Genomic DNA, 18,426 nt, shown 5'->3' with positions numbered 1-18,426 from the left:
AATACTTGTGAAAAGCACTTAGCACAGTACCTGGCACATAGTATGCACAATATAAATGTTTATTCTCCTCTCGTTCTCCTTCTCCTAATGATTCTTAAAATTTGATTTTTACCATACATCTTCAAGGCAACTGTATATATTACTTTATGGTTCACAAAGCACTTTACAAATATTATCCCATTTAACTCACATAATTTGGCAAGGTAGGTGCTATTAATGTTCCCATTTTACAGATGAGGAAACAGGCTATGAGATTAGATGGCTTGCCCAGGAGCACATAGCTAGTAAATGTCTGAAACAGAATTTGAATTTAGGTATTCTGACAAGTCCCGTTCTTCATCCACTACATCACCTACTTTTTACCAGCTGTGACACTATGCATATAACATGATCAGATAAAAGATCATTAACCATGTATAATGTCAAGAAAAGACTCCAACCAGGAAGAAATGGATACAACAATGATTGTGATGATGCTCAAAAGTCCAGCTATTCTATTTTTCAATACTGGGCTCCTTGAATTTAGTTTTGGTGCACTGTTCACAGAGATAATATACACTAATATTTATTTTTAAGGAAAAGCAAAAGCATTCATTACCTGATGATGGTACACCCACCAAGCACTGGTGATAACTCGAGCATCCCAGGCAGCACTGTAACACAATGCCATTGTGCCAGCTTCAGTCAAAGTCCGTGGAGGGATTGGTTCTCCTACAATAATAATGTCACAACTGTTGAACTACTTAGCTATGCATTTTTTTCAGATGGTAGAACTTAAAAAAACCCAACTCACTTCTTTTGAAACATACCTTAAGTACTAAAAATGGATATGAACATTAACAGCACTTCTAATTATATATATCAAAGTATTACTCTTTTTGCAAGGGCAGCAAGGTGGCTCAGTAGATAGAGCACCAGGCCTGGAGTAGAGAAGTACTAGATTCAAATCTGGCCTCAGACACTGCCTAACTATGTGGCCATCAGCAAGTCACTTAACTCCAATTGCCCTAGCCCTTACTATTCTTCTGTCTTGGAACCAATACTTGGTGTCAATTCAGAAACAGAAGATAAGGGTTAAAAAAAAAATCTTATTGCAATTAAATATTTATCTTGTATGGACTTTAAAATAAGGCCATTTACTTGAGGATTGGAGCGGGGTGATTGAAATGAGGGAGATTGTGATACCAGAAACAAACAACAGGGGGAATTCTAATACTTTTTAAAATGCATAGAAGATAGTTCAGAAAGAAACAAACAATAGTACAATTGTGAAAGTAATATGTGGAATACATTATATATTTAAAAAAAAACCCCAGTGATATGAAATGGAAATTTAGTTTCATATAAATTCTTTTTTGTGTATATGGAAATGCTCTTTTTTAAGTTCAACATTTTAAAAATTAGTCTAATTAAAATTGACACCCCATATAATTAATCATATAGCAATGTGTTCTCATATCACTTATAGTGACTTCAATTTCATTTTGGAAATTAATCTTAAAAAATAAAATAATCATACTCCTATATTTTTTCTAAGTCTTAAGACTTAGAAATATTAATAGGATAAACTTTAGATTCAAATTAAAATGAAAGATAGCATTAATAAATGAATGAAAAGCATTTACTAAGTGCGTAATATTTGCTAAGCACTGATGATACAAATATAAAAATTATATATACAACCATATATATAGATTTTTGTGTGTATATATAAAAAATAAGAATATAAAAATGTCCCTGCCCTTAAGGAGATTACACAAGGAAATCAAAACATATAGGGAACTGGTGTTTAGGAAAGGGAGTTATGGTTGAAAAGTCATAAAGATAGTAAGTGGCATAATAGGGCAATCTATTACTACACTTTTTTCAGAGTCAATGGTAGTGGTGATTTAACTTCAATTCTCAGAATATGAGATAAAAGGCTAGAAAGAGAAGAAAATATGCATAGCAAGGTCAAAAATGGCTATTGTCAAGACGAATCTTGACAGTCCCAGAGAGAGCCAAGCAAAATTAGTTGCTCCTCTCAGACATGGCCAGTGACATTCCTATTTGGATGGTGGAACAACAGTGGCAAGATTGGTAGGGCAGAAAACTACAGGGGTGAAGATCAGGATGTACGATGTTTGGTTCCAGAAAGTGTAGTGCTTTCCAAGGCACAGAGGAAATAAAAAACAGAATAGAACAATATGCTCTTTATTGTATTATATTTCTGTAATTCAGAATTTGCATTTATCGTCTTAAAAAAGAACTGAAGGTTACCTGTTGGATTCTTAATTACACAGCTTGTTGCCCCATGAAGATCAGCATGAACATAAACATCCCCTTAAAAAAAAAAAGCAACATCTATCACAATGCACAAAGGTTCAAAGTACAAAGAAAATGCTTCAAATTTTAGCACTGAAAAATTGAACAAAATCATGATTTTTCCTTCAGGAAACTCATTAAAATATAATTCAATAAGTAGCACACTAGCAACTAGATTATGAGGACTTTAGTAGACTCAAATTGGTTTTGCTAATATATTAGAATGGGATATGGAAACAAGTCAGTGAAATTTGCTGTGGAACAATTTCTTTCTATGCAGTCCAAAGATTGTGGCTTCTGTTTCCTGTTAACAAAAAGATTTTGAATAAGTCATCTGATCTCTAATTAAATCAGTTTTCCTCATGGGGGAGATGGATTAGATAAACTCTAGGGTTCCTTTCACATCTAAATTCTATGAGGTTTTTGTTTTGTTTTGTTCCTTTACCAAGTGGATATCCAAAAGAATACAGATGGAAAAAAAAGTATTTTTTTGGTCAAGATACCTAGTCAGTGCATTTAAAATACTTCAAAACTTTAAAATGAATTTTACAAACCTGGTGTCAAATATCTCTTCACAATCATTTCATTTTGTTGTTGGTCTCTTCCACCTATAATGAGATAGTTCTCAGAGCTAATAAACCATAAAAACTTCTCAAACCTGTCAAATCAGGAAAAAAAAAATTAGCTATCATCTTTCCCTCCCCCCCCCTTCTCCTATAAATTTTTAAATGTCCAAGTTGCCTGAATCTACCTCTCCTTTTCAAAATAGCTTTCATCATGAAGGCCAAAAGGTTAACCTGAAAACAAAAAACTAGTTGATGGTTTCATGTGACCATCTTTATACACTGCCCCAAATCGACATAATAAATCACCGTATCTTGTCCTAAACTGACAACTTTAATAGAGAATATAAAAAGAATTATTCTTTCATCTTTTAAAGATAGGTCTAATAAAAGTCAAGGAGGAAGAAAAATTATTAATAAGTTATGATTTACCCTAATTTGCTAAATGGCTGTTCAGTTCAAAAAGGTTTCATGAGCACTGTTAGAAAGACTTATAAAATATAAAGATCAATCTTTCATTTAGGAGCTGGATATGGGTGCAGGGGATTTTCTTATTCTGAGGCTAATAAAAGCTTGGAAAAATTAAGGATATTATTAAATGCCCCTCCAATTCCCTTAAAGGTGATCAAGAAAAATAGCCAGCCTGATGGAAATGTTAAATGGTTTAGTTATTCTGAAAAAATGTTTAGAGTTATGTCTCCAAAGTCACTAAATGGTGTATATATCTTTTGACCCAATGACATCACTAATAAATCAAAGAATAAGGAAAAATATGCATACGCATAAAAATATTTGTAGCAGCTCTTTTTTTTTTTAAACCCTTACCTTCCATCTTGGAGTCAATACTGTGTATTGGCTCCAAGGCAGAAGAGTGGTAAGGGTAGGCAATGGGGGTCAAGTGACTTGCCCAGGGTCACACAGCTGGGAAGTGTCTGAGGTCAGATTTGAACCTAGTATCTCCCGTCTCTAGGCCTGGCTCTCAATCCACTGAGCTACCCAGCTGCCCCCACATACAGCTCTTTTTATAGGGGCCTAGACCTAGAAATTAAGAGGGAAGGGGTTTCCATCAATTGAGAAATGACAGAATGAATTAAAGTATATAAGTGTAAAAGAATACTATTATGTTTTAAGAAATTATTAAACTATCAAAGTCAGAAGAGAAAACTGGGAAAACTGGCATTAATAGATGTAAAGTGAGCAGAACTAACAGAATAATTATAAAATAGTGATAACGTCATAAAGACTAATAATTTTGAAAACACTTAAGAGCTTTGATCAATGCAATAAATAACTAGATTCCATAAGATTGATGAAGAAGCATGTTACTCATTAGAGGAGGTAAAGGACACAAGATGCAGAACAAGACATATTTTTGCACATGGCCATAGTAGGATTTGTTTTGTTTGGCTATGCATATTTATTAAAACAGTCTGGTTCCACCCCACTCCATCCCCCCAATAATGGACAGGGAAGTGGGAGAAAAAAATAAATGGTTTTTAAACTATATCAATTACTACTGACCAACACACCTATTTACCCACCCCTAAAAAACCTTTATGAGAATAATACATACATTTATTAAGGCCATTTTTTTTTCAGCTCTTATCTTCTGTCTTAGAATTGATACTAAGTATTAGTTCCAAGGTGAAAGAACAGTAAACCATGCCATAGAAGATTCAATTATAGGATCTGGGAATGTCAGAGGGGATGGAATATGAGAGCTTCTAGTCTTCTGCTAGGAAAAGGGATTACTATCTAATACAACAGGAGAGCTGAAAACACAATGTGAGAGCTTCAGCAGTTCCTAATCTATTTTATACACAAAAGAATCCTCCTGGTGACATGTCCAATAAATGGTATCAGACTTTTTTTTTTTCTGGGTCCCAAAAGACAGAATTAGGAACAATGGGTAGAAGAAATAGATTTCTACATGCTATAAGGTAAAACTTCCCAAAATTTAATGATTCCAAAGTGAAATGGCAAAATAAAGTCACTCACAATGGAATGAGGATTCCTTGGGTCCAAGGGATTTTAAAAGAATGAGAAATCTTCATTGTTTTCTTGTATCCATTTTAATTCCTTCATTTGGTGGCAAATAACTTCAAATGAGTGGAAAAACTAAGAAGTATTAAACAAGTTCACTCACCAATACACTTTCCTTGCTTTCTGAATGGTGGTAACCATCTGAACTTCTTTAAGGGTTTGCTTTGTTTTCTTTTCTGCTGATTTGAATGCCTACGAATGAAGAAAATCATTTTAGAAGGAATAAATTATAAAAAAGAGCTAATTGTAAAACCTAAGTAATAATTACTGAAAGAAACTTAGAATCAGAGAATTTTAAAGCTTGTGCAAGGGATCTTGAGGATCTACTACCACTACTCTATTTTGTAGAAAAGGAAACTGGGATCTTGAGAAATAAATTATTTTATCCAAATAATTTACCCAAATTTATCCAATTAATAAGTCCCAAATCTAGGACCAAAATCCAGGTCTCGACTCCCTTTTCAGTAGTCTTTCCACTATACCATGTGTCTACATATGTAAAAGTGAATTAAAAAAGACACTGGGAAAAGAAAGGAGGAAGGAATGCTTACAGTAAGGCCATTAAAGTAACAGAGGGGAAAAAAATAAACAATCTAAGAAATATTCAATACCTTCTCAGCAGCTTCAACTGTTTTTTGTGTTTTCCTAGCAGCATGTCTCTTATGGTCATAGTATCTGCAATAACATAAATTTCTCTTAAAATTCTAATTCCATGATTTTTATTCTTTACACTTCATGAACCTTGGTCTGTGAAGTACTAGATTTAATTATCTATAACAGTGATGGTGAACCTTTTAGATACCACGTAACGTGCCCCACTCCCTCAGAGACCACATGCCATGCCTCACTCCCCCACCAAGTGCCAGCCAAGCCTCGACTCTACTGCCCCACTCCACACAAGGGAGGGAGAAAGTGCTCCTGCTGGGCTGCTGGGTGGAGGTGTGGGTGAAATGAAGAATGTCCTCAGCGATTATAGAGAGGGGGAGGGGAGTGGCTCGAGCACTCTGCTCCCCTTCAGCTCTGCTGCCTGTGGGCTGCCCACCTTACCAATTGTGTGCTCCCACTGGGCTGTTGGGCAGAGGGGTAGGGGATATGAAAAAAAGTTGTCAGGCAGTGGAGAGGGGGAGGGGAGCAGCTCTGCCCGAGTCCCTCTGCCTTTCTAGCAATGAACTCTGGGGATTGGGGATGGGGGTAAGGGCAACATGTGTGCCCACAGAGAGTGTTCTATATGCCACCATCTTTGGCACATGTGCCATAGGTTCGTCATCAATGATCTATAACATAGGGTAAAAATTGAGCAAATAAAAAAGTACTGTGATTGAAATTAATGTCAAAAATAGGAAACATATTTCCTGAATATCTACAATATTTCATTATTTAAGAATTCACAAGAATCTCTGAGAGGGGTGAGGTAATCTGGAGCTTATAATTTTAGAAAACAAATGTTGAAAATTATTATTAAATGTAACTGGGTAAATAAAATATCTTTGAACCAAGAATTCACTAGGAAAGTTTTACATGCTTACATGACTTTTAAGATTCTTTTTGTATTAAATAATCTTACTTTTTGGCATTAGCATAGGCTGACAAACTGAGATCAACATCAACAAGTAATGGCTTATTTTTTTGAAGTTTCTGAAGCTGTTTGTTCTTTTGCTTTTTTTTTTTCCCTTTTGGTTCTTCTGTTTCTTCTTTCTCAATGTTAGTTTCATCTTCTTCTTCCTCTCCATCTGATATTAGGTATGGGTTTCTATTGAAATCATAAATCATTTCAAAATTGCATTAATTTTTCAAATTTGAGTTAATATTTTCTATTTGTATCCTATTTAAAAATACTTATATTATACTTAGTTTTTAGAATCTTAAAATAACTCCAAAGCTCTATGTAAATATAAGATACAATTTTTAAAAATGATTTTGTGGGAAGTTTTGAGGGAAGGCCAAATACTATCTCATTTTATCCTCCCAATCACTCTGGGAGTAAATTGCTATTATTATCTTCCTTTATAAATGAGAAAACCGAGACATACAGAGATTAAGTAACTGGCCAAGGGTTCCACCACCAATAAGTTTTCTGAGGCTAGATTTGAATGCAGGTTTATTCATTACATTATCCTGTTGTCATACCATCCATGAAGTTTTCTTGGCAAATATAATGGAGTAGTTCCTTCTTCAGTAGGTTAAGCAAACAGAGGTTAAGTGACTTGTCTAAGGTCACATAGCTAGTAAGTATCTGAGGATGGATTTGAACTCAGGTATCCTTTAATAATATCCTTTAATAAATTTATTTTGGTATTGAAGTGGCTATAAGTAAGCAATCCACTTGAGCATTGTTGGTGGATTTATGAAATGACCCAACCATTCTGGAAAATGATTTGTAGCTATGTCTAAAAAGTCACTAGACTTTTGTGCAATTAAGAAATTGACTCAGCCATACCACTCTTAGGCAGATAAGGTTGGGGAGTAGAGCCAAGACATGGGCCCATCTGATTTCTACCAAATTATCCTCCAAAAAACAATGATATAACTCCTCAAAATTAATTATAGATTAGCATAACTCACAAAAAGGCATGAAGAAGTAATTTTTTTAGCCCAAAACAATTTAAAAGCCTGGCATGAGGGACCCAGTACTCTGAGGTAGAGGTAGAGCAAAGAGCACCAGGGCAGGCCCCAGCAAGGCAGCAGGCTGTGGACACAGCAAAAGCAGCAGGCAAGGCTTCTAGAATTCTCAGCCACATATGGGAAGGGGTGTCAGACAACTACTCAGAAAGAGACTGAAAGGGTTCCTTTGCTGGCTCTGAGTGCAAGACTCTTCTCCCACTGCCCGTATGCAGAACCAGGTTGCAGTCTCAGGGTATAGTGGCAGGGTGAGGGGCACCAACACACACCATCACCTACAGCTGCAGGGGATCCTGGTCACAGTTCCAAGGGGTAAAAGTCTGTTTGGGGGTACTCACAGCCCAGAGCACAAACAGGAGAGTATTAAATACACCTTTCCTTACTTTATACCACATTGGAAGAATTAAAAGCAGATAGATCCCCAGTGCCAGCTCTCAAGGCAGTCACACAAAAAACCTGAAGTTTGGGACAGTCCTCCCTTCATCACAATTACAGAGGCCAATTTTAACTGTTTTTTAAACTAAAGGAAAAGGAAATGGCAGGCAACAACAACAAAAGAAACAACACAGAAAGTTATTTTGGTAAAAGAGTAGATTCAAACTCAGAAAAAGACAACAAAGTCAATATTGTTGCATCCAAAGCCTCCAAGAAAAATATGAATTGCTCTCAAGTCCAAAGAGTCAATGGAAGAACTCAAAAAGAATTTTAAAAATCAAATAGGAGAAATAGACAAATAACTAGGAAAAGAAATGAGACTGATACAGGAAAATCATGAAAAAAGAGTTAATAGCTTGGTAAAGGAAGCACCAAAAAATACTGAAGAAAAGAAATCCTTAAAAATCAGAATTGGCCAAATGGAAAAATATGCAAAAATGCCCTGAAGAGAAAAATGTCTTGAAAGACAGAATTGGTTCTTTAGAAAAAAAAAAAGGTACAAAAATTTATTGAGGAAAAGAACTCTTTACAAAGCAGAATTGACCAAATGGAAAAGGAGGTACAAAAGCTCACTCAAGAAAATCATACCTTAAAAATTAGACCTGGGTAGGTGGAAGTGAATCCCATGAGACATCAAGAAACAATCAAAGTCAAAAGAACTTAAAAAAAAAAGAGAAGGTAATGTGAAATATCTCATGGGAAAAACAACTGACCTAGAAAATAAATCCAGGAGGGATAATTTAAGAATTATTGAACTACCTGAAAGCCACAATAAAAAAAAAAGAGCTTAGACATCATCTTTCAAAAAATCAAAGAAAATTGTCCTACAACCAGAGGGCAAAATAGAAACTGAAAGAATTCACCAACCAACTCCTGAAAGAAATCTCAAAAGGATAATTTTCAGGAATATTATAGTCAAATTCCAAATCTCCCAGGTTAAAGAGAAAAATTGCATAAACTCAAAAAGAAACAATTCAAATATCCTGGAGCCAAAATCAGGATAACACAAAACTTAGCAGTTTCTACATTAAAGGATCAGAGGGTCTGGCATATGATATTCCCAGAGGGCAAAGAAAAGGCCAGAGCTGAATGGATCAGAACTCTCAAATACAAGACTCAAGAGAATCATGAAAAGGCAAACAGGAAAAGAGAAATCAAAAGACATTCAATAAGGCTCAATTTTATATCCCTATATGAGGAGATGATTCTTGTAAAGCCAAAGAACTTTGTCACTGTTAGGGCAGTTAAAAGGAGTATACATAGATATAAGGCAAAGATGTGAGTTGAATATGATGGGATGACGTAAAAATCAAAATTCCATTAAAGCATGAGAAAGAGGAAACACTGAAGGAGGATGAAGGGAAAAATACAATGGGGCAAATTATTGCACATGAAAGAACATTCACAGAGGAACGGAAGATGAGGAAAATAAGGAGGAGAGCATGTGAACCTTACGTTCACCAGAATTAGCTCAATGAGGGAAGAACAAACACAATCAAATGGGTAAAGAAAGCTATCTTACCATACAGGAAAATAGACAGGAAAGGGATGAGAGAAGAGGTGCAGAGAAAAGAGGGCAAATTGGGGGAGATAGAGGTCAGAAATTAAGCAGGGATAAATAGGATGAAAGTGATACAGAGTAATTACAATGGGGCAAAAGTTTTTATAAGTCTCTCAAATAAAGGCCTCATTTCTCAAACACATAGAGAAATGAGTTTAAAAATAAGAATACAAGTACTTTCCAAATTGATAAATGGGCAAAGGATATGAACAGGCAGTTCAGATAAAGTAACCTCTCTACAGTCATGCAAAAAATGTTCTAAATCACAATTAGAGAAATGCAAATTAAAACTCTCTGAGGTACCACCCCATATCTATTAGATTGGCTATTATGACAGAAAAGGAAAATGACAAAATATGGATGGCATCTTGGAGAGCAGGGACATGAATGCATTGTCGGGGAATTGTGAACTGATTCAATTATTCTGGAGAGCAATTTGGATTGATGACCAAAAGGCTATAAAACAGTATATACCCTTTGACCCAGTAATACATTACTAGGTTTATATCCCAAAAAAGATAAAAAAACAAAAAGGGGAAGGACCTATATGTACAAAAATATTCAAAGCAACTCTTTTTTTGGGGACAAAGATTTGGAAAGTGAGGAGATACCTATCAGTTGGAGAATGGCTGAGTAAGTTACAGTATGTGATGGTTATGGAATATTACTGTGCTATAAGAAATGATGAGCAGGAGGAGCTTAGAAAAACCTGGAAAGATTTACATAACTGAATCAGAATGAAATAAGCAGAACCAAGAGAACATAATACATACTGACAAGAATATTTTCCAATGAACAACTGTAAGTTATTTTCAGCAAAACAATGATCTAAAATGATACCAAAGGACTCATGATAAAAAAAAAATGCATCTACTTCCAGAGAAAAACAACTGAGTCTGAATCTAGACAAATCAAACTTTTTTCACTTCATTTTTTTCTATTTGAGTTTCCTTCCACAAAAAATTGATATGGAAACATGATTACACGTGTAAAATCTATATGAGACTGCTTATCATCTCAAGGGGGTTAGGGGAGAGGGAAAGGATTTGAGACTCTATTTTGTGAAAAATGTTGGAAACTGTTTTTACATGTAATTGGGGAAAAAATTAAATTTTTAAAAAAGGGAAGAGGACATGGCCTCATATGTATAAAAATATTTATAGCAGCTTTTTTCACAGTAGCCAAAAACTGTAAATTATAGGTTGTCCTCTTATTGGGAAATGGTTAAGCAAAACTGTGGTTTATAAATTTGACAGAATACAGGGTGTCCCAAAAGTCTTAGCACAGTTTTAAGCTATTTAAACTTTAAAATGTGCCAAGACTTTTGGGATATTCTGTTTTATTATACCAGAAGAAATGCCAAAATGGTTTTGGAAGAAACTAAGATCTTTGTGAACCAATGCAGAGTGAAATGAGAAGAACTAGGTGAATGATTTATATGAAAACAATATTACAAAGAAATACTTTCAAAGACTATAAAATTCTGGTCACGAATGATAAAACAGAAATCCAAAACAATGAAGATGAAATATGCTACTGCTTATCCTATCAGAAAATTCTAAAAGTGTAAAATGAGCCATACATTTTTGGGTATGACCAATATGGAAATTTTGTTAGATTGTGCTAATTTGAGAAATTATTTTTTTAATTTAATGGAGATGGGGTACTCCTGGAGAAATAACAAATGCTTATAAAAATAAATGAATGAATTTATTTCGACATTGAGTATTGTGAATGAATGGGTTTCCTTTTTCCTCTCTAATAAGAATGAACCACTTAATCACCCAATAGAAGCATTTACAACCAAATGAAGGAATTGCAATGAGAGAAACTGAACAAAGCTCCTACTCATTTTTAAATTTCTCAAATCTAGATAGTTCATATTCTAATTTTGCAGTGAGTGGCCCTAATTTGGGTTTTCAATTTAGACATAAAAGCAGATAAAGAAATGAATAACACCAGGGAAAAAAAATAGAAAAAAAATTTCTAGATCAAAGATGATCATAAATAGGTGATAGTAGCAAATTTTCTCATTACCAGACTTCACAATACTTACTTTAGAAGCATTGTGACATGATTTGTTTGCAGCTTCAATTCTCTGATGGCATTTGCAACAGTATCTCCCTGAGCCTGGGCTTCTTTTACAATTAATCCAATTTCTGTCCAGTCTATCTGGTTGGCTAATGCACTCCGAACCACTTGGATAGCTCTATCAACTGTATGTAGGTTCATTTCTATGAGCTCTCCTTTGATTTTATCAATTTCCTCAAGAAACAAAGAAAAGTTAATTACTACAATGCCAATCAAATGTACCCTTTGGAAAAAAAGGTATATTAGAATGAAATATAACACCTGATACCTGAGCTTGATGAAGGGCTTCTAATCTGTGCTCATGGTCCTTACGGACATTATCCAACTTTTTCAATGCTTGTTTCTCCTTTCATTAGCAAAACAGATCAAAGGATATTAGAAATGCAAATTGGAAATCTAGGTAGATATTAAATTGAATGTTAACTCAGAGGAAAATATGTCTTAAAAATAGGCAGAAAAAATTTAATTGGATTTTATTAAACTTATTTTTCATCTTTTCATGCCAGATATAAATGAAAAATAAAAAGGGATATTAGAGGTATGTCAAATTGATGCTTTTCATCATTAGTAAAAGTATAGAGCAGCATGGATTATATATAATGTATACAATTTCATACATATGTATATAATTTCTTCTTTTCTCAATGTTATAGAATTTTTTACACTTAAACGTTTACCTAAATTAATTTTCTTAGAAATTAGATTATCACATATTACAAGAAAATTGCAATATTTAGAAACCAAATTTACTTTCAAAATTGGAAAGAAAGTAGAATGCATTTTTTACTATGTTTATCTTTCAGTCTATCTTTAAGTAATCACCATTATTTACTTCTAATAAATATAGCTCACATTGACAATCTAAAATCTGTTCTTGCCAGTGGTATATAGGGGATTATTTTTGGGCAAAACTTAGCAAAATATACAGGGGAAGAAAATCTTTTTTTGTCAGCTTTCACTTACTTATTGACCTCAGCCTTTCCTAACTCTTGCTGCCTTGTGGCTGTCCAGTACAACGGAGCACTGGACCTGAGCGTATTTTTGCCTGAATTACAAAATTATTCAATCAATTTTTAAAAATCTCCTCCTGGCTATCATTCCATCAAAACTTTTATTCCCTCCAAAGAAATTCTGAGTTCTGAGGAAGTTCTAAGGTACCAGAAACACAATCAATCACATGTATTGTTTATATATGTATGTATATACATACACACACACATACACACAATATAAATATTGACATTTAAGACAATGTGGCCAATTCTCTCTGTAGTATTTTATTTTATTTTATTTTTAAACCCTTACCTTCCGTCTTGGAGTCAATACAGTGTATTGGCTCCAAGGCAGAAGAGTGGTAAGGGTAGGCAATGGGGGTCAAGTGACTTGCCCAGGGTCACACGGCTGGGAAGTGTCTGAGGTCAGATTTGAACCTAGGACCTCCCGTCTCTAGGTCTGGCTCTCAATACACTGAGCTACCCAGCTGCTCCCTGTAGTATTTTATTTTTAAAAGAGGACATTGTCTAAGTGGAAGAACGTTAGGAGATACTTTTCAACAGTAGGGCCTGGGCCTTTCCTGAAACTCTTGATTACTCTCTGGTTTCCAGAGTAAAGGTTAATAAAGCTGGCACCTTACTTCTGAAAGGCAATTTCAGGAATCTCTGAGAATCATCTAATGATCAAATCAAACTATCATCTCTTATAAAACATAAATACAGTATATTTTAAATATAAGTATACCTGTTGTAAAGCTTTCAAGTCTATCTTCTGGCCTTCTAGCTTAGAATAAAATTCATCCACTGCCTTAATTAAAAAAACAAACATAATACATATGAAGTTTTAAAATGTTATTATTGGATAAAAATGAATGAAATGGATCCTCTTAAGTATTTCACTTTTTTCTGTCTGTTCTATGATAATTCTCAAAAGAAACGAACTGATTTGGACCAATCTTACTATTAATGGAGCTTTCAATTTTTGGTTCAGCCCACCATCTTTATTTATTTATTTTACTTCATTCATTTATTTATTTTTTAAAACCCTTACCTTCCTTCTTGAGATCAAAACTGTGTATTGGCTCTAAGACAGAAGAGTGGTAAGGGCTAGGCAATGGGGGTTAAGTGACTTGCCCAGGGTCATGCAGCTAGAAGTATCTGAGGCCACATTTGAACCTAGAACCTCCCAACTCTAGGCCTGGCTCTCAATCCACTGAGCCACCCAGCTGCCCCCTAGCCCACCATCTTTAAATAAAATAGCAAATGAATATAAATCAATATATAAATTGTCATTATACTGCTTACTGCCTACATGTCACAAACCTATTAATAATTGTTCTACATTATTATAATTACCACGTGGAGAGAATTTACGAATCTACCTAGATTAGATAACCTAGAAAAGAGATTACCAGAAAACCCACCTTATCAAATGATTCGAATTCTAAATATGGACATTTGGAATGTTGAGAAAACAAGAAAGGATGAAACTCTTCATATCTGTAAAATAAATTAATATTATCACTTAAAATAATAGTTTATATAAACTCACCAATGTGAACTAATTTTAAAATACCCACGTGAGTATATCTTCAGACTGCTTATCTGGCTCTAGGCTTGGTTTTTTCTCTTTTTTCTGAATGATATACCCCTAAGGAAAGTCAAGATGTAAATTAAATTTTCACCAGAATTAAGACCTATATTTTACATTTTTACGTATAAGCATGCTTTAGTATAAATTTTTTTGGTGGTTATTGGGTTGTTTTTTTTTAAGGAGGAAGACAAAGCAACAAAGATTCAACCAGGTAAGATGCAGCAAAGAATAAACTGACAAGTCTCGAGATGACTCACCAAAAATAAGGTTATAGAAACATGGAGTACTATGGCTGGAAGGGACTAATCTGGTGATGGGCAAACTATGGCCCACGGGCCAGACTCAGGGGCCCCCTGAAATGTTCTATGTGGCTGCACGACATTATTCCTAACCTGATAAATACAATGATTAAGATACAATACAACAAAACTTTGTAAGAGTTGCCTTAGAAACAGACTGACAGATAAGCATTTCCTTTCCTTTGGCCCCCTCTTTAAAAAGTTTGCCCATCATGGGACTAATCCAATCTCTTTGTTTTTCAAATTAAAAAACTGAGGTAGAAATGAAAAACAACTCATCAGGCTCATAAAGGTAGTGGTAGATCTGATAATATAAAGTAACCTTCTGATTTCTAGCTCAGTGACCTTTTCAAATACAGGACAAACTCTCTACTAGTGGAAGCTACATGATCAAAGATTTTCAAAAGTTCTAACAAATTAAAACTTATTACTCAAATCTATTTCTGAGAATAGATAATTTAAATTACTCAAATTATTTCACTTTTCTAGCTAGTTTAATCTGATCCAGTTCATTTTATGACTTAAAAGGTAAAGAACTACAAAACTTAGAATACTTATACAAAATTCAATATTTATACACATTAGGTTTTATAAGTTAAGTGTCATAAGTTTCTTTTCTTTTTTTTTTTTTTTTAAAAACCCTCACCTTCCATCTTAGAATCAATACTGTGTATTGGTTCCAAGGCAGGAGAGCAGTAAGGGCTAGGCAATGGAGGCTAAGTGATCTGCCCAGGGTCACACAGCTAGGAAGTATCTGAGGCCAGATTTGAACTTGAGACCTCCTGCCTCTAGGTCTGGCTCTCAATCCACTGAGCCCCCCAGCTGCCCCCCAGCTATCCCCTCACCGCCCCCGTAAGTTTATAAAGGAATTATAGCATAATGTTCTACCTTTCCACTGAAGTTGGACATTGTTTTCATATAATCTTCTGCCTTCTGCAGACAAATAAGTACCTTTTCAATATCTAATATGGGGAAAAAGAAATATCAATTTACCTTCGCCTACTTTTATTATGCCAAAGAGGCATAAGAATCACTTAATTAAACAATTAAAGGAGTAAAAATTATATATTCTATAACAACAATGCTTTGGATAACAGGTACTTAAGCAAAACAAATTTTGTTTATAAAAGCTAGCAATGTATTTAAAGTCTTCCATTAGTTTCATTTTTTTAACACCAGAAGAAATCATATATTTGTTTGACCTACATGCTTTGGAAGCATGTTATTGCTAAGATTAACTGAAATTATAAGCAATAATTAACCCTTTTTAGGAAGAAAAAAACAAAATATACCAATATAGAATTAAAGCAATAAAGATAAAAATAATAGCATTTTAATTATTAGAATGAATGATAGTAAAATGCTAAGCCTAACCTACAAATATTTAATGAATCTTTATTATAATACTAATAGTACTACAAAACTTAACAATTTACAAGATTTTTTCTTTTGGAAAATAAAGTTCAAATTCTAGATGCCAGAAATACATCTCTACTGCTTAGCATCAAGGATGCTACTTCCCCAGTTTCCACAGTGGTGGCTCCAGTGACAGAGGCAAAAGATGTCTTGTGGGGGAAAGGAAGGCAGGCTACTATTGCTAACAACAACAACAGCATTAGCATCAGCAACAGAACTCCAATGGCAAATGGAGTAAACTTAGTTATGAAGGAAGATGGAAGGGAAAGAGGAGGGAAGGTGAATTTATATATAATGTATGCTGTTTACTCATTTTTTAGTTGTATCTGATTCTTTTATGACCCCATTGGGATTTTCTTGGCAAAGACACTAAAGTGGTTTGCCATTTTCTTTTCCAGATCATTATACATATGAGGAAACTGAAGCAAAGAGGGTTAAGTGACTTGTTTAGGGTTACCCAGCTAGTAAATATCTGAACTCAGATTTGAACTCAAGTAGTATTCCTGATTCCAGGACCAGCACTGTATTTACTGTACCCCATAGCTGCCCCTCATTTATATAAACATGTACATATATACATGTGTGTATGTATATATGCATATATGTGTATATACATATGAAACTCAAAAGTCAAGTATTCTAAGCTGTGAATATTGTTTATTTATTCTTTCCCTAGAAATAGTAATTGTCCATAACATAAAAGCAAACATGTCAAACAAAAAGAGGCAAAATAAATAAAATTGAATATTTAAACTTATAACATACATACCTCTAGTTTCAAATTTCTCATCTACTCTTACATTGCCCAAGAATCCATTTTCTCTAAGACAGTGTTCAATCAGAGTGGCCCCATATGCTATTAAAGTAGAGAATATTATACTTAGTATTTTCCAATAACATTAAACAGATTAGTATTAAACATTTCAAAAGCAGGATATCCTAAAGGAGAAATATGAAACAATATGTATCAGCCAAATCAAAGCACCATCACTATCTCCCCTTAAGACCCAGAAAAAAACAGCCCAGGATCCTGAACCTAAGAGCTTGTGTCCAGCCCAATGCTCAAACCATCATCTTGGGAAGATGTTGGCTTTGGTCTCTGCTCCTGCAGGTGCTCAGCCACAGATAATCCAAACCCTGGGAGAAGAAAGTTCTATTACCAAAGTCCTTGGCACTGGCAGATGATTCAGCAGCAGAAAATGATGACTGCAGTGGAAATGACATTTGGAAAAAGGAAAAGAGGCATTTCTTTGCCAAGGCATGGTTTTCACCTGGCTTGCAGCTAAAGCCTCTCATGTATTGTTTCCTCCATGGGAGTTCCCTGAGAGCAGGGACTATCTTAAATTTGTAATGTATCCCCAGGGTTCTAAACATAGGAAGTGCTTAATGCTTTATTCAAAAAAGGAATTACCCAGTGTAGACACATACTGGCCCATTCCCTTGTGGATACCAAATTAACAACATTTTGGAATGAAATGGCTTAATTTAACATAACAAATCCTGTATATACTACTTTCATATATAATACTTTAATGGTTAATTTCACAGTTCATGCAGGTATTCCCTTGCACTGATATGGATTGAAAATGATCATATCCTTTGCTCACTCCTCCAAAGACTCACCTAATGTTCTTGGAAGCCTTTCTCTGGCTCTTTTAATATTTTGGGAATAAAAATGTACCACTTAAGATGTTTGCCATCTTTTTGGTCATAGATGTTTTTGATCATATGTTTTATGATGCTTCTTATATACAAGTCATTAATGAAAAATACTGCAGGCTTATGTCCCACCATTTATCTTTTAACTTTTGTTCTATGGGTCTTTAAAAAATTAATTTTAATTTCTTTAGAAATTATATTCCATGAATAACAGAAATATGTTTTGCATTATAATACATGTATGACCCAGATTGAATTGCTTCTCAGCTCTGGAACGGGGTAGAACTAGAGGGAGACAATATGGATCATATGACTTTAGAAAACTTATGTAGAAATTTGTTATTAAAATAAAGAATTTAGGAAGGGGGGCCTAGCAGTACCAGATATTAAACTATACTATAAAGCAGCAGTCATCAAAACAATATGGTACTGGCTAAGAGATAGAGAGGAGGATCAATGGAATAGACTGGGGATAAATGACATCAGCAAGACAGTGTATGATAAACCCAAAGAGCCCAACTTTTGGGACATGAATCCACTATTTGACAAAAACTGCTGGGAAATTTGGAAAACAATATGGGAGAGACTAGGTCTAGATCAACATCTCACACCCTACACCAAGATAAATTCAGAATGGGTGAACGACTTGAATATAAAGAGGGAAACTATAAACATGTTAAGTGAACACAGAATAGTATACTTGACAGATCTCTGGGAAAGGAAAGACTTTAAAACCAAGCAAGAGTTAGAGAAAATTACAAAATGTAAATTAAATGGTTTTGATTATATTAAACTAAAAAGTTTTTGTACAAACAAAAACAATGTAGTCAAAATCAGAAGGGAAACAACA

At 34.4% G+C, this 18,426-nt stretch overlaps 1 protein-coding gene across 4 annotated transcripts in view; it reads right to left on the bottom strand.

Annotated features, from left to right (window-relative positions):
• The window catches only part of NEMF (nuclear export mediator factor), a 62,832-nt gene that overhangs the window by 27,007 nt on the left and 17,399 nt on the right, over positions 1-18,426 (bottom strand). For 3 of the 4 annotated variants that reach the window (XM_044664789.1, XM_044664791.1, XM_044664792.1), the window contains 13 exons: positions 16,687-16,773; positions 15,390-15,463; positions 14,189-14,259; positions 14,033-14,108; positions 13,354-13,416; positions 11,885-11,962; positions 11,582-11,790; positions 6,475-6,660; positions 5,522-5,585; positions 5,014-5,102; positions 2,859-2,962; positions 2,260-2,322; positions 599-711 (listed from right to left, as the gene is read on the bottom strand). In XM_044664789.1, the coding sequence (XP_044520724.1) occupies positions 599-711; positions 2,260-2,322; positions 2,859-2,962; positions 5,014-5,102; positions 5,522-5,585; positions 6,475-6,660; positions 11,582-11,790; positions 11,885-11,962; positions 13,354-13,416; positions 14,033-14,108; positions 14,189-14,259; positions 15,390-15,463; positions 16,687-16,773 (1,277 nt within the window). The remainder of the gene's footprint in view (positions 1-598; positions 712-2,259; positions 2,323-2,858; positions 2,963-5,013; positions 5,103-5,521; positions 5,586-6,474; positions 6,661-11,581; positions 11,791-11,884; positions 11,963-13,353; positions 13,417-14,032; positions 14,109-14,188; positions 14,260-15,389; positions 15,464-16,686; positions 16,774-18,426) is intronic. The other variant, XM_044664790.1, reaches the window with a different exon arrangement.

This window comes from Gracilinanus agilis, chromosome 2 (assembly GCF_016433145.1).
Source record: "Gracilinanus agilis isolate LMUSP501 chromosome 2, AgileGrace, whole genome shotgun sequence".
In the NCBI taxonomy this organism is placed as follows: Eukaryota; Metazoa; Chordata; class Mammalia; order Didelphimorphia; family Didelphidae; genus Gracilinanus; species Gracilinanus agilis.
This window is presented reverse-complemented; position numbering and strand designations above follow the sequence as displayed.